This window comes from Natator depressus, chromosome 10, assembly GCF_965152275.1.
Source record: "Natator depressus isolate rNatDep1 chromosome 10, rNatDep2.hap1, whole genome shotgun sequence".
In the NCBI taxonomy this organism is placed as follows: domain Eukaryota; kingdom Metazoa; phylum Chordata; order Testudines; family Cheloniidae; genus Natator; species Natator depressus.
The window spans coordinates 32,507,027-32,522,402 of record NC_134243.1 but is presented as its reverse complement, the minus strand read 5'-3'; the positions used below and the strand labels follow the sequence as shown (position 1 = coordinate 32,522,402).

The following is a 15,376-nucleotide window of genomic DNA, read 5'->3' as shown; positions in this document are numbered from 1 at the left end:
CTTGTGTCGGAGTCGTGGATGGTGCACCAGCATCATACTTCTGCTGTTACCTTTCTCAAAGACAGGTTTCAGAGTAGCAGCCGTGTTAGTCTGTATTCGCAAAAAGAAAAGGAGTACTTGTGGCACCTTAGAGACTAACCAATTTATTTGAGCATAAGCTTTCGTGAGCTACAGCTCACTTCATCGGATGCATACTGTGAAAAGTGTAGAAGATCTTTTTATATACACACAAAGCATGAAAAAATACCTCCTCCCACCCCACTCTCCTGCTGGTAATACACTTTCCACAGTATGCATCCGATGAAGTGAGCTGTAGCTCACGAAAGCTTATGCTCAAATAAATTGGTTAGTCTCTAAGCTTTCGTGAGCTACAGCTCACTTCATCGGATGCATACTGTGGAAAGTGTATTACCAGCAGGAGAGTGGGGTGGGAGGAGGTATTTTTTCATGCTTTGTGTGTATATAAAAAGATCTTCTACACTTTCCACAGTATGCATCCGATGAAGTGAGCTGTAGCTCACGAAAGCTTATGCTCAAATAAATGGGTTAGTCTCTAAGGTGCCACAAGTACTCTTTTTCAAAGAATCTGCATCCTAAAATCAATATACCTAAAACGTTTGTACATTCCTATAATATTCGGTACTATTTTGGACTGCCACTAGCATGTGATTCTGCCGCCTCCTTCCCCTTTTAACTGAAAATTTATGAAAAATACTTATTTGTATAACCAATCCCCCATCCTGCAGACACTGAACAACATGCTTTACTCATCTGTTACTTCACTTGTTGCATACATAGATGGTGATTTTTCTACTGAATTGTTTATATTTCTAAATCCATATCTGACATTTATAGCCTTTTATGTACGTTACATATTTTGCTATGATACATTGAAGTGATGTTTTTCATTCTGACAAGTTTACTGTTTTGTACTGCCGAAATCAGGGATTTTTTAAAATAAATGATTGTGTTACACCTTTGCATTGGTGAGCAGGAAGTATAGTTTGTCTTTTGGTGAAATTAAAATACACTGTGTCCACTATGTTTTTACAGTGGGATAGCTAATGCATGTTAATTACCCTTTGGTAAAAATACATTTTCTTTGTAGTGAGGGGACAAACTATACTGCTGACTCAAAGATGTTAAATGCACCATTATTGTTTATGGCGTGACAACTCTGATACTGATTGTGCTAATAACATGCCTCCTTTGCCATCAGAGGTATTTGTATATGAATATCAGCCGCCTCCACCCCTCCTCATCTGGTCCCAGCCAGGGACTGCCCTACTTAGCCCCTATAGCTTCTTTTAACTGAGCCTGCTGTGCTCTGATTGGCTGCTTCTGTGCAGCCTTTTTGGGCAGGCTTGGAGGACCTTCGCTGCTTCTTCCTGGGGCGGTGTGTGGTAGGACTGTAGGGCCTCCAGCAAGGGGCCTCAAAGGGCTGGGTGCACTGTGTCACAAGAACTCACAGCCAATTTGGGGTTTGTGCCATGGTTTCTAACAGACTGCCGTGAGGTTGGCACTCACCTTCTTGGGCCACTCCAGACAGCTTGACACCTATAGGCCCAGCTGATCAGGACTCCATTGTACCTACAGGTGGCAAGTGAGAGTCCCTGCCCCAAAGAGCTGATGGTCTAAAGACCAGACATAACACATGGCAGAGACAAACAAGTGGGAAGGGGGTGGGGAGGGTATGGTGGCAACTCATAGGCGTTAGCTCTCTTCCATGCTGAATTCCCAGACTGCTGTGACCTACACTCCGTGGACTAAGCACATGTGATCTCTTAGCTCTTGACTTCACTATGTTTGTCAGGAAATCTCCAGCAATGGGGATATATCCAGGACAGAGGTGTTTTTACCATGGTGCCATCTAGACACAGCCTACAGGGAAGAACTGGAATGTGACTGTTTTGTGCAGAAACCAAAATAATAATGCAGCCCACTGAGCTACGGACAGTGGGCCAGCAGATTTGCTGATTGGAGCTGGGTGAGGCAGGGCAGCCATAACCCCAGTGCAGCCGACCAGTTGCGCTGGGTGTAAAGCTGCTTTGCAAATCAGGCAGAATTCACCGGTCAATCTGGTGCTCTCTTTATTGTATTAGGGTTTGTATTTTGGAGTTAGTGTATCCCAAGGCTAAAAATACAAGTTAGGAAGTCCTGGGTTTTATGTAAAGATCATGGGGCAGACTTTGCTGTCAGTTACACCTGCCTAAATCTGAGTAACTCTACTGACTCCATTGGAGTTACTCTACATTGGGCAACTCCAGTCAAGTCCATTGAGTGACTCGAGATTTACCCTGGGCTAACTGCTGGCAGAATCTGGCCCAGATGTGTTGCTTGTAGTGGCTGTCATCCAGGAGAATCCCTGAACACGCCACGCCAGAGAGGGGCCCTTTCACCCATCCTTGTAATGCAGCCAGCTCTGGGATGACCAGCTTTTCAAAGCAATTATTACAGGGAGGTGGGGACAGGAGAGTGCAGGAAAGAGGGGGTCTAGGTGGGAGTCAAGAAGGTGCATTGGGGAGGGATGTGGGAGCTTGAGGGGAGGGGGAAAGGGTGCCTGCCAATTAATTATTATTATGCTACCTAGAGGATCTGATGGCATCAGGATCCTATTGAGTTAGGAGCCTGTATAAACAGAGAGGTAGACACAGTCTCTTGTCCAAACAGCTTTACAATCTCTCTCTCTCTCTTTCCTGCAGCCACAAAGCAGGGCTGGGAGCAGACTTACAAACTGCCTAAGCTCTCTGGGGCAGCGACTGCCTTTCCTGTCCTGTGTCTGTACAGCACCTAACACAATGGGGCCCTGGGCCATGCCTGGGGCTCCTAGATGCTACAAAATAATAACCCAGGGAAAAAAGCTGGGGCTTGGCAATTCCCTGCGTGGCTCAGGGGGGTCATCCTGCCAAATGGCAATCCAGAGAGGCATGGCCCAAGGGACCCCCCGTTCTCAGCCAGCCTGTGGCATTTTGCTGGCTCAGCTGGCCAGAAGCTCCCTCAGGTTGCCAGAGTCTGATGAGGGCTGCAGAAACCAGGACCAGCAAGCCGTTTCTATAGAAGTGACTGGGGTGCCAGGCAGGCCCTGAGAACAGAGACTTTCCTGGATGCCAGGAAGGTAGAATTACCCTGACGTGCCAAGGACAGAAAAGCAAGGAGCATCTTTTTCCAGCTGACATGATGAGGGTCAGCTTAGGCAGGTGCCATATAATCCTTCCCACTGGAATCTGGTCATGCTGCTGGGGCGAACACTCTTGCTCTGATGGAGGGCATCCCGGGGTGTATTACACAGTCTAAGTCTCCTGCCAGAGTGGGGGGATTTGCCTTTGCCAGCGGTTTGTATTTCATCCCTAGGAGCCGAATAAAATCCTGGGTGCAAGAGAGATGGGCACGGAATCTCAAGAAGAATCCCTCGGTAACCAGCCACAGTTACCTCACGCTCTCAACAACCGGGCTCTCCTGCTTCCAAGAGCACATTCCTTTACTCCTGTACCAGGTGTCACTGCTTCTGATTTGCCCTGGTCCATGGCCAAACAGCACAGTGACTCACCCCATTCATCACCATCTCGCCACGTTTCTTAAGTTGTCCGTCTTCTTTCAGATCTCAGCACGTTCCTTGGTATCCTAGCAACCAGCAGAAACTTTCAGAGGAGAACTCAGACCAGACCGATGCTCCCATAAGCCAATCACATGCCCATGGCCATGACTTATTAACTTTGAGCCTATCACGGTGTGTTATTGTGGATCCCTAGGACGACTGGTCCTGGGAACTAACCTCACTGTATCAAGGCCACCTCAGTGCTCACAGCTGCTGGTCTCCCAAGGTCAGAGACTGAACGAAAAATGAGCTTCTCCGTTACGTTTGCGGAGCTGGTGAACATTGCGATTGGCACGCCTGAGCTCGGCAACGTCAACTTCAATGCCCTGCATGTCCTGCTGCACGGCCTGCTGGAGCACCTCCAGCTCCAGGATATCAAGAAGGAGATCTCCCAGGAGGAGAGGGATTTTCTCCAGGCTGCCCCTAGCTTTACAGCGGAAGGCCAGGTCCAGGAGCAGGTCCCCCTGGAGAGGAAATCCAGCTCGCTCTTTCACCAGCTTCAGGAGAGGCTGACAAGGGTTGAAAGTCAGCTGATCCATCTGAATAATCCCCCTACCACAGCACAGCTGCTGGCCCGGAGCCAGCCCTTCAACAAGCCCGCTGAGGAAATGTGGCAAATGATGCAGTTGAAGAAGAAGATGGAAATGAACGAGGAAGGAATGACTAAGGTGAGACAGCCCTGCTTTGGGAAAGTTTCTGCTTCCCTTCTCTCAGGTCTGTCAGGGCCAGATCCTCACTGGGTATAAATCGTACTGCCTACAGCTCCTGCCACTGACATACCCAGTGTCCTGACAGTGTCCTGACAAAGCCAGCTAGAGGGGGTGTCTGGTTCACAGGAGCCCAGAGAGTGCAGTTGGGAATCATTAGGCCATGGACCCTGTGGGGAAATGTCTCCTAGGAATCTGATCAGCACTAATGCAGGTTTATCTAAGCAGGTTACAGCCCAGTTTGGTCCAGATCATAGAGGAAGGATCAAACTGAGTTAAAGAGCACTGGTTTGATGTGGTGTATTTCATAGCATGGGCAGGAGAAGACTCCCTCAGACTGCTGTTAATCCACTCCAGGAAGAAGATGGGACACCCAGACCTGGGTTTCAGTCCCTGCTCCCCTAGAATAGGCTCTCGCTATGCCTGTCCCAGCAATAACTCACTTGGGGGCTCCTCTTGCGTCCTAAGAAGTCCATTTCAGTTTTGCTTTTGACTTCACTGGCCTGTGACCCCTGAGAAAGGTCCCTCCTAGACCTTCCCCACAGCACACTTCAGTATTGATAGGCCATTACTGCGATCCAAGATCCTCTACCCATTGACACACCATGCCCCTGGTAAGGCTCTGCACTGGACAAGGAAACCAGAGAGCCCACTTCTCTGCTGCCCCAAATCTTGTGTTATCATTGATAGCAGGGTAAGGTGGGTATAAAACGCCACTGAATCAGAATGGTCTCACATCCCTCTGCACTGGTGGGAATGACTGCTATAGGTGCAAGGCGATGGGGAATCAGGCCCCAAGACATATCATCTCCTGACCTGAGCTAAAGATTCACACAGCCATTCTGGAGACATGGGTTCAAGGGCAAGAGTGCAGTGTTAGCTTCCCTGGGAAGTGGTGGTCCACCCACACTGCAGAAGAGCAATGCATTTGGTCTTGAGTGACAGGTCGAAGAGGAGACTTGAGCATGTAGTTAATTGGCAGCCCCTATGTGCTTTGAGTGACATTACTGAAGGCAGAGCTGGAAAAGAACTAGGAGAAAGACGGTTCCTCTGGCACCTTCTCTTTATCCATCACTACTGTGTTATTTCATTATTAAGTACTGTCAGTTTGTCCTGTCCTTCACAGATGTAGAGGGAGTCAGACCCTGACCCCGGGAGCTTATCTGTCACTCTCCAGGCAAGGAGGGACATTCTGCATTATCTAAAATCTGATCCTTTTTAATTCTGTTCTCTGATGTTAAATTGACAGGCTTAACCCTGGAAGACCTCATTCATGTTAAAAGGCCACATTGTACCTAGAAAACATGTTGCAATTGCACAGGGAATTTCAGTTTGCTCAGAACGCAGCTTATTTTGTTGTTAAAGTGCAGTATGTCACCCTGATATGTGACCAGGTAAAAACAGCATCATCTTCTAGCCATGACTGCTTAGTGCTTTCCTCTCCCCTCCATCCTGCAGAGTCAGCTCGGCTGTGGGAGGGGTTGGAGTCCACACCTCCTCCTGCATCATCATCAGAGCCTGTGAGGACATAATTTACCTGCAAAATCCTCACTACTGTTGCTACTGATGTGCAGAAGAAAGGAGCCCACTGTCACTCTCGGAGCCCACGGGGAGGACACAGGACTGGCAGAAAAAAAATCTTTGTAGTTGTAAATGGAGCCCACTTGATCTGGCAATTGGGACCCCATGACGTGATTGTCACCGTGTCCCTCCCCGGAGCAGAACCACATGCTAAGTTCTTCATTTACTGGCTCAGGAAGGGAGTTTGAAAACACAAGAGTCTAACCCCTTCCCAGCATAGTCAGAGAAAACCCCTTCCCTCAGAGCTCTGCACAGACAGAAAGCAGCACAACTAGCTCAGCTGTTGCTGCCCAGCCAGAATCCTCCATTCCCCGTCCTCCCATGGTCCTCTTGGCTTTCCGTCCAGGTAGCAAGTGCTGGTGTCCTTTCACCATCTGGGCAGGCAGTTTACCCCCGACCAGCATTGTTGTTCCAGGAGTCTTGGCCTGAACAGAGTTGTTCTTTCTAGGTCCAGTCCAGTTGCCTGGTTAGGGTGTAGCTGAGGCCGTGAAACAAGGGAAAGTTGTGAGCTCTCTAAGCGCCATCTCCTTGTCCTGTTCCTGGTCAGATGGAGAGGGGCTTTCCTTGGCCCTCTGCACATGATCTTGTCAGATTAGCAGCCAGGTTAGCAGTGGTGGGGTTGTCTGCCTCTGGGCCAGGTTAGTGGGGGAGGGAGTGCCGGTGCCCCCTCATCCCACCTACAGCCCTTGATGTAATCCTTGGTCTGTCTCTGCAGTTCCCCTTGAGTATCATTCATTTCCCTTTTGGGAAGGGGTGTGTGGGGGTTACCTGGGGGATGAATCTAGGCTTTCCCAGAGGAAATGCATAAGAATTGTCCTGTATTCCCAACCAGTCCCATGGCTCATGGGTTGCCATGCCCCTAGCAGGAGGGACAGGCTGGCTGTAATGGGCTGTTCTGACGTTTCCTCACATGGGTCTGATGTGCTGTTGCAGGGTCATTCTCCTGCCTCCTTTCTCCACTGGGGACAGAGATTCACTTCTGTCCACTTCTTCTCTGTGTGCAGCAGCACCTCCTTGACTCTAACTCAGCTGCGAGGGTTTAGAAACAGCGTGAGCAGGAGCACACAGACAGTCGTGCCCTGAGCAGGGGGAGGAAGGCCACCTGGTAAGGCCACCTTGGCAGAGCGTGCACTTCCTCCCCATGGCTGACAGGTGGTGCTGCTGTGCCAGGTGGGGCGAGAGAAAGGAGTAAAACAATGGGGCAGTAGGAGAACAAATAGCGCAGACCTACACTCCCCCTGCATATGGTACCAAAGGGTCAGCATCGCAGTCTGGCAGCTGGCAGATGTCCCTTGTATGGGCACATGCCAGGCAGCAAATCACATCAGTTAGTTGTCCCTCTGAAGGGGCACACAGCCAGTACACCAACAACCACACATCATGGTGCTAAACATACTGCAAGCCACAACACTAATAATACTCTGCACTTCCATAGCACCTTTCACCTGAGGGCCTTGCTGTGCTTCAAAAATGCTAACTGACTACAACTCACAATACCCCTGTGAGGCACTGAAGGATGTGGAGCAAGGACCTTACCCACCATTGAAATGTAACCACCTCTGGGGTGGAAAGTGACAGCTGCTTAACATCACACAGTACTTTAGGATGGACAGGAAATGAGATTCATTTGAACCTAAAGGGGGAATTTATGGAGGCCAGAATGTAATTGCCATATTTAGTCATCTTGCCTTTTAAAATGATTATCCCAGCGTAAGCCCGTGTTGAATTAGTGGTAATACTGGCCTTGCTGGCTGACAAATGTTCAGCTGTGTCTGTCAAACTCCAGCCAGTTAGAAACCCACTTCCTGGGACTTTACATTTTGTTTCACTAAATCTCCTGTCAGATCAATCAGATGTAGCATTCCCATTCCCGTCTTCTCATAAATTGTTGTGTGGCGTTGCAGCTGGGTTCCTTCCCAGCAGTGGCTGCATTTCAGTGGTAGGTGCAGTGATTTACACGTGCACCATACTAGAGTTGGCATATCACTGGAAAGGCATCCTTTAGGGCACTCTAGTCTAGAAACATCTGGTATTATTATGTTTTTAAATAAACATTTCAAGGACAAAATGGAAGCATTTTTGATAGCAGCACTAGGTCATAGAATCATAGGGCTAGGAGGGAGCTTGAGTGGTCATCTCGGATATTCCCCATGCTAAGGCACAATCAAGTAAACCTAGCCCATCTCTGACAGATGTTTGTCTCTCTAACCTGTTCTTAAAAACCTTCAGTGACAAGGCAAGGATGCCATGACCTTCCCAGGTGACCTGTTGCAGTGCTTAGCTGGCCTCCCTTTGTTTGGTGCTTCTCCCTCCCAAGTTAGGAATATGAGAAAGCTGTTTCTGTGTAAACAAAGAGGTTACCCAGCTGCTGCCCAAGGATCGAACGTGGGGATTGGCACAGGTGCACAGGGATTGCTGTTGTGTCAGCTCCTTATTTGGGACAATTCTGCTTGCTAATACACTAATTCTGCTCGCTGCCCCCCTTCTGTTGATGTGCCAGCCTGCTCCTGTTGCTTGCCTGTGTGTGGCAGTAGGGGACAAGCAGCATCAGGGCAGAGAAGGTTAGCGAGCCCTTAGGAGGGGTTAATGCAACAGGTTCAGTGCTGGCTTGGGGCAGGTGATTGCTCAGATTTCTTATTTAATTTGTTTGAATCAGAACTAGAGGAGAGGGATACGTTTCTGGCTTCCCCTTGCCTGGCCAGAGGGGACATTTGGGAGGAAAGCTCTCTGTGTGAACGGCCAACTGTGCGGGGCAATCAGCTGCTGCGTGTTGGGGTGGAACTTGCTTGCCTGTAAGCTGTAAATGCATTATGGCACAGGGGCTGCTGTTGCTAGAAGCTCCCAGGCATGGGACAGTCCGATCTCTTGCAGCTGCTGATAATCTGGCGCTGGGCCAGCTGCCCTCGTTACTTTTGAGTGCAGCCAACCTGTGGCTTGATTCCAAGAAGCTGAACACCTGCAGTGCCCACAGAGTCAATGGCAGTTACGGTGCAAGGTCAGGTCCTGGTAACCTTTCACTCCTGCGGAACCAATGGACTCGAGAGGTAACTAGTGTGCTCCATGTTTGTCGTGTTGTTACCATGGGAATGCCTGGTCCTGCCCCTCCCTGGCAGCCCCTCTGCTCCGGCTTGGGACAGGAGCTGATAAAAAATGTTGTTGTTTTTTTAACCAAAAAATGGGGGTTTGAGGATGACAAAACTCTCTGCAGAAAAATGTCATTTTTAATCAACAGCTCTTTGTTTTCCAATGAAATTTCAAAAGGAAAAATTTAAAACCGAAAAAAAAATCAAAATTTTTCTAAATGTTTTGGATTGAAATGACGAAAATCCCCATTTTACTCTTTTTTTTTTTTTTAAACTTTTTTCCAGTGGAAGGAAGGAAGAAAGAAGGGGGAGGCGCAGGAGAGATTTAAAAAATAACAGCCCAATTTTCCCTTCCAACAATAGTATTTAAAACCTTTTTGAAAATGTTCTCAAGAAGCATCATTCGCAGCCAGCTCTAGCCGCAGTCTCTCGGAGCAGGTTGGCTGTTGTTTGGAAATGTGCTAGCTTGTCTGTCTGAGCAATTGCTACTGACACAGAACTTTGCACCTAGTCTAGGCAGGGCAAATTGAGTTTAATTATTATTGATTTGTATTCCCCTAGCACCTAGGACCCCTTGTCATGGGCTGGGGCCTCACTGTGCTAGGCGCAGAACAGAAAGCCAGTCTCTGCCAGTACAAGACAAGAAGTAACAAGTGGGGAAGACAGGGGAGCACAAGGAGACCATGTGGCAATGGTCTCAGCACTGTGACAGCTGGCTGGAGCCAATCCAGGCTCCTCCCAGGGTTGACCTGAGCAGGGGGCATGTTTGAAAACATGGCCTGTTTTCTTAGTCTGGATGTGGCCTTAAAGGGCCCTGCAAAGCCTTCCAACTGCAGCTTGCTGGGATGTTGCAAGGGCCAGTGAGGGAGCCACCCCACAGCATTGGTAGCCCAAGGCCTGTCCCCTGATGGTGCCATGGGGCATATCCACCCCAAAAGGGCATTCCCCAATTCACAGGCCAGCTGGCTGGCTGCAGAGGGGAGCTGCGCACTCCTATAGGGTGGGGGCAGTCCCCAGCATGCAGGGAGTTCTAGGAGGGATTATTGCCCCCCGCCCCATTGTGCTGTGGGGAAGCACAATCCCTGGCTTCCAGAGCTCTCCATGGGATGGAGCAGCTCTGCATTGCACACTCGTCCTGGTGGGGACGGGGGATTGCCAAGCAGTGTCAGAACTCCTTGTGCACACACACCTGCCCCCTCCCTAGCATTGCCAATTTTCATAGAATCATAGAATATCAGGGTTGGAAGGGACCTCAGGAGGTCATCTAGTCCAACCCCCTGCTGAAAGCAGGACCAATCCCCAATTTTTGCCCCAGATCCCTAAATGGCCCCCTCAAGGATTGAACTCACAACCCTGGGTTTAGCAGGCCAATGCTCAAACCACTGAGCTATCCCTACCCCCATATTCCTGGACATTTTATCACATGACATAATCTGTAATTGAAGGTTAACCTTTAATTCCTGGAGACTCCAGGACAATCCTGGAGACTTGGCAACGCTACCTCTCCCCATGGCGTTCCTGTCAGGGCCTGAGAGACACTGTGTCAAGTGCTAGCTAGGCGCACAAGCCTGGACATGTCAAGATTGGCGCATGCTCAGCAGCTCAGCTCGCGAGTCCTGCTGTGGGGGCTCTGTTAACAGCGAACGATCTCCCAGGCACCCCGGCCGAGTCCGAGTCCGACATGCTCAGTTGTGTAGGAAGCGCTGGAATGCAGCGGGCAGTGTCTGCCTCTTGGAGAGATGGGCATTCCCCAAAGTTAACTGCCCCTGGGTCCGAGCACTGTGGTGGGCCTGGCACTGGGCCCTCTGGACCTGGCAGGGCAACGAAGCAGTGAACTCCCGGAGAGCGCTCGGTTCTTCCTGCTCCTGATGTTTACATCTACGACGCAGGAGCCACCCAGCCTGCTATGGGGTCTGACAGGTCAGAATCAGAGCCTTGAATTGCAATTGGAAGTAAAGAGAGAGCCAGGCTGTATGCCGCCCTTGCACTACAATCAGGGCAGCCTCACACCCTGCTGACTGCTGCCTGCTGGGTCAATCCCTCGGGGCCATTGCTAGCTTGCACAACTTAACACAGCCTCCAGGCTGCTCTAAGTTAGGCTGGGGACCAGTCCGATGTCCAGCCAGCCCTGGGCTGAGCTGTGCTGTACAGTCCTTGGTCATAGCCGAGGACTGGGGCCAGAGACAGCCTTGCCTTTGGAGTGCCTGGGCCTGATTCTGATCTCACGGGCACTGGTTTCACACTGGGTTACTCTGGGGGAGTTATTCCTGATTTACACCAGCGTGAAAGAAGAATCAGATCCCTGCCTCTAGTCACTGAGGGCTTGTCTGCATGGGAAGTTTTACCAGTGAATCAGTCAGTTATACCAGTCTGATCCTACATGTGGCTGCTCTTATATGAGCAGCTTTTTCAGTTTCACTTTAATCCCTTCCCAAGCAACATCCATTGGGTGGTCACAATCCAGGCCCCACTTCCCCACTCCTTGCAGGGGGGCTCTGCCCTTTGTGGGCCTCCTTAAGTCTCTCCAGCTGGGGAATCACAAAGAAAGTCACAAACCCCACACACACTCTGGGGGTGGCAAATCTACAGTGCTGCCAACAATCCAGCACATGTGCGATGGCTCTGGCTGAGTCTGGGAGGCAGGCTCAGCCTGTCTGTCTTACCAGGGAGTCCTCTGTACTCTCCTTGGGGCAGAGGGAAGGTTTCCTGTCTGGCAGTTTCCTCCACAGCTTCAGAAGTCACTCCTAGGGCAACCCCACTCCTTCCCCTCACTGACTGCAGCTTCCTCCCTTTTAAAGGTCTCCTCTCCTCCCTGTCCTGTGTGATTGACAAGGCCAGAGGGGTGGAGAAGCCCTGCTCCCAGGACCTCTCTGGCCCCTTCCTCCGCCGCGTGGGGTCTCTGCACCCCCCTCACAGCTCTGTTGTAAAGTATCCAGGACCTGATTCTCCTCTGACCTACAGCAGTTCATACTCACCATAATGTATGGGGCTGGACTCTCTCCCATGGAGCCATTTACACCTGTGCCATCCAGGGGTGACAGCACAGAAGGGTCTCGCTTGGTAGCATTTTAGACCCACATTGCATGAGTGTAAATGATGTCACAGAGCCTCAGTCCTCTCCATTCTAGCTACAGCAGGCCGACGGAAGAGATCAAATCCCTTCTGGAAACTAGATTTGGGGATTGTTTTTAGGCAAAGCCTTCTGCTGGGTATTGTGTACATGAGAGACTGCTCTGCATGGACTGAGCCCTGAGGGACTCCCCAGTGGAGAACAGCCAACAGGCTGCCTCATCCATATAGTCAATATCACTACTGCCAGAGATGGTTAACACCTCTTAGGGCACAGCACTGCTCTCCTAAGTGTCCTGGCAGAAGATGTAGGGTCTGATTCTCACTTGCATGAAGACCACTTCACACTGCTCTGCCCATGATAAGGCCCCTTACAGTGTGAGGAAACCAATGACTAGAGAGGAAATGAGAATTGGGCTCATAGAGGCTGAACTGAATCAACGTGAGCGATGGAATGGATGCTTGCCTGATCACAGCCCAGCACCCCCAGGATAAAACTGGAAGCCAGATTTCCATCAGGGAGGCATGGCTATTCCAGCTGTACTTGAGGAGAGAACAGGCTGTGACAGAGTCAGGAGAGCCCTGGGCTCATTGAACCACTCTTCATCACTCTCCAACAGTTCTCACCACCTGATAGGTGCTGTTTGTAATAAGTACGTGGTGCCAGGTAAAGAAGCAGACCATTCCCAGAGGCCCCCGAGGATGTATTCTGCCCCAGTTTAACTGTGGCCACGCTTTAATTTCTGCAGGATGGACAATGTGACCTGGGAGTCTCCCACAGAGTTTGCCCCAGTTGCCCTTTAACACAGAGGTGTAATCCATGGAAACTACAGATCTGAGCATCCAATGCTGCATCTTGATCCCAGGATAGGCTACTTGGCTCCAGATAGAACGTTGTTTTCTGGGCCCCTGGAGTCTCCACGGCTGCTCTCTGGGTTAAAGAAGAGGTTGGTTGGCTGTAGTCGGCTCTGTCGGCAGCAAGTCGGGTATGGCCCTCTGGCGCCAGGGTGGGCAGAGTGTGGGCTCCTGCGTCATGTCAGGCTGACTGTCCATGCAGAGCACTCTTGGCTTGTTTCCAGTCCTGCCCAGTCTGCTTCGAGCTGGTGCTGACTCCTTCATTTCCCTGTCCTCTTCACTTCCCCAGGCCATGAACACGCTGCAGGATCTGCTCACCAACATCTACTCCCTGCAAAGCACTGTCAACACCTTCCAGGAAGAGCTGGGGGTCTTGAAGGATAACTTCCAACAAGTACGTACGTCTGCCCATGGCAAAGGGGCGGCGGGGGGTGCTGCCCTTGGAGAGATCTCTTAGCAAACGGGCGCCCTGGTGACTCAGGAGCACTGCACTGGCCTGCAGGGAATCCGGCTTCCCTGCCTGTGCTCCTGTTCCCCATAGCAAAGAAAAATGAGGGGGTGGGGGTTGGAGTGAGACCTGGGTGCTCTGATGGGGGAACACAGGAACACCAAGCCTCCCCACTGGACAAAATTAAGTAGCCATGAAATCCTGAGTCCAAGCACAGCCCTGAGATCACTGGCGTGCGCACTCTTGCTGCAGTGCTACTGACATCCTTCCAGGGCTGCTCCACGGGGCTCCTTTCAGACTTTGGTCCATGCTCTTCCTTGTCGAGCCAAGCACGAGGCCTGGTCCCCCTTGACAGAGTTGGATGCTGACATGCAGCTGGAGGCTGCCCCCTGCTGGGATTGTTTTACATGCTTATTGTCTTTCAAGCAAGCCAGTTCCCCTTTCCTGACTAAGCCCCTCTGCTTTGTTCCCTGCGGGACCCTTCCCTCCAAGGCCCTGTCCCCCAGCTCCCGTCCATCCAACCAGTGAAGCCAGGATACAGCGTCCTTGGCCAAAGGCATTCCTGAATTACCCGGAGGGGATCCGCTGAGTGTTAGAGAACACTGACTCTCCATCAGAGGAGCTGAGCTGCTAATGTGAGGAGCCCAAGACTGGGCTCCCTGCCTGGCTCAGCCCCAGTGCAGCCCTTTCCAGCCCTCTCATGCTGTGTGCAACCAGAGATCAGTGAGCCTCAGCTAGCCCCGGGCACGAGGCTCATGTGCAGTTAGTCAGGTATTCCCTTGCCACTCCAGAGCCAGGGCACAGGCTGGAGTGCGGAGCTGGCAGGACACCGCTGGCCACTCATTCCCTCTGCACATCGCGCCATAGAATATCAGCGTTGAAAGGGACCTCTGGAGGTCATCTAGTCTAACCCCCTGCTCAAAGTAGGGCCAATCCCCAATTTTTGCCCCAGATCCCTAAATGGCCCCCCCAAGGATTGAACTCACAATCCTGGGTTTAGCAGGCCAATGCTCAAACCATTGAGCTATCCCTCCTCCACCGATGTGGTTTGCTTAACAGGTCAACATGGATGAAATGAGAGAGCGGCTCGCACAGCTGGATCAGCAGAGCCAGCTCATCCAAGCCATCCTGGACAGGCTGGTGAGTGGGGAGATTCTGGGAGTCAGAGAGAACCTGCTGGCAATGGGCTTTGGAGAAGGCTCGCACACTCAGGGAGCGTAGCCAGGAGGAGCCAGGCAGGGCTGCCACAGCCAGCGAAGGAGCAGCGGAGCCTGCTTCAGCCTTACTGTGGGCATTGGTCCCTTCGCTTGGGAACCTTGGGAGATAAGCTTTTCAGAGCCTTGGGCAGAGTGCAAGCTGCCCAACTCCCCTGGCCACTCCGCTCAGCCTTGCAGAGCACAGGGCTTAGTGATGCCGCACTTTTAGTGCCCTTTGCATAGACGCCAGAGCGTGGCCTTTCTGAAGGGTTAATTACGCCGCTGAGTTCCACATCAAGTGGTACAGGTGACCAGTCCCACAGCACTATCCGTGCCCAGCGCAAGGGAGCAGCTCACAAACAACCCAGGGCTGCAAAGGCAATCCAAAGCAATCTTTAGAAACAATGGGCCAGATCCTTAGCTGGTGTATAAGGGTTCCACTGACTTTGGCGGAACGAGGATGATTTACGCCAGTGGAGAATCTAGACCAACAAGTTCACCTCCCCTGGTGGAGTCCATCTCCATTCCCTAGCCAGGCGAGTGGCTGTATTTGTGATAGCATCTGTAACAAACAGCTCAACTAAAGAGCAAGCTAGGTGCAGTGTGTAATATACACAGTCCCATGGGGAAGTCTTTACGCCTGGCCAGTCCAGATGCGTAGATGTCGCCAGCTCAGTAGCCATGTTACCTGTGCGCTCGTTGGATGGGAAGCCGGGCTCTGTGCGGGTGAGCAGCTGGCAGCACAGCCAGGCCTCCATACCAAAGGCTGCCTGGTCAACATTCATGCTGCTGCTTCACACCGCCCACTGGCAGTGGGGGAACCGACTTGTCTTCAAGGTGTT

At 51.2% G+C, this 15,376-nt stretch overlaps 1 protein-coding gene across 1 annotated transcript in view; it reads left to right on the top strand.

Moving 5' to 3' along the window:
* The first annotated feature begins 3,761 nt into the window (after positions 1–3,761).
* The window catches only part of C10H16orf96 (chromosome 10 C16orf96 homolog), a 29,857-nt gene continuing 18,242 nt past the window's right edge, over positions 3,762–15,376 (top strand). The window contains exons 1-3 of the mRNA XM_074965663.1: positions 3,762–4,263; positions 13,180–13,284; positions 14,398–14,478. Coding sequence (XP_074821764.1) covers positions 3,841–4,263; positions 13,180–13,284; positions 14,398–14,478 — 609 coding nt within the window. The 5' untranslated portion in view covers positions 3,762–3,840. The remainder of the gene's footprint in view (positions 4,264–13,179; positions 13,285–14,397; positions 14,479–15,376) is intronic.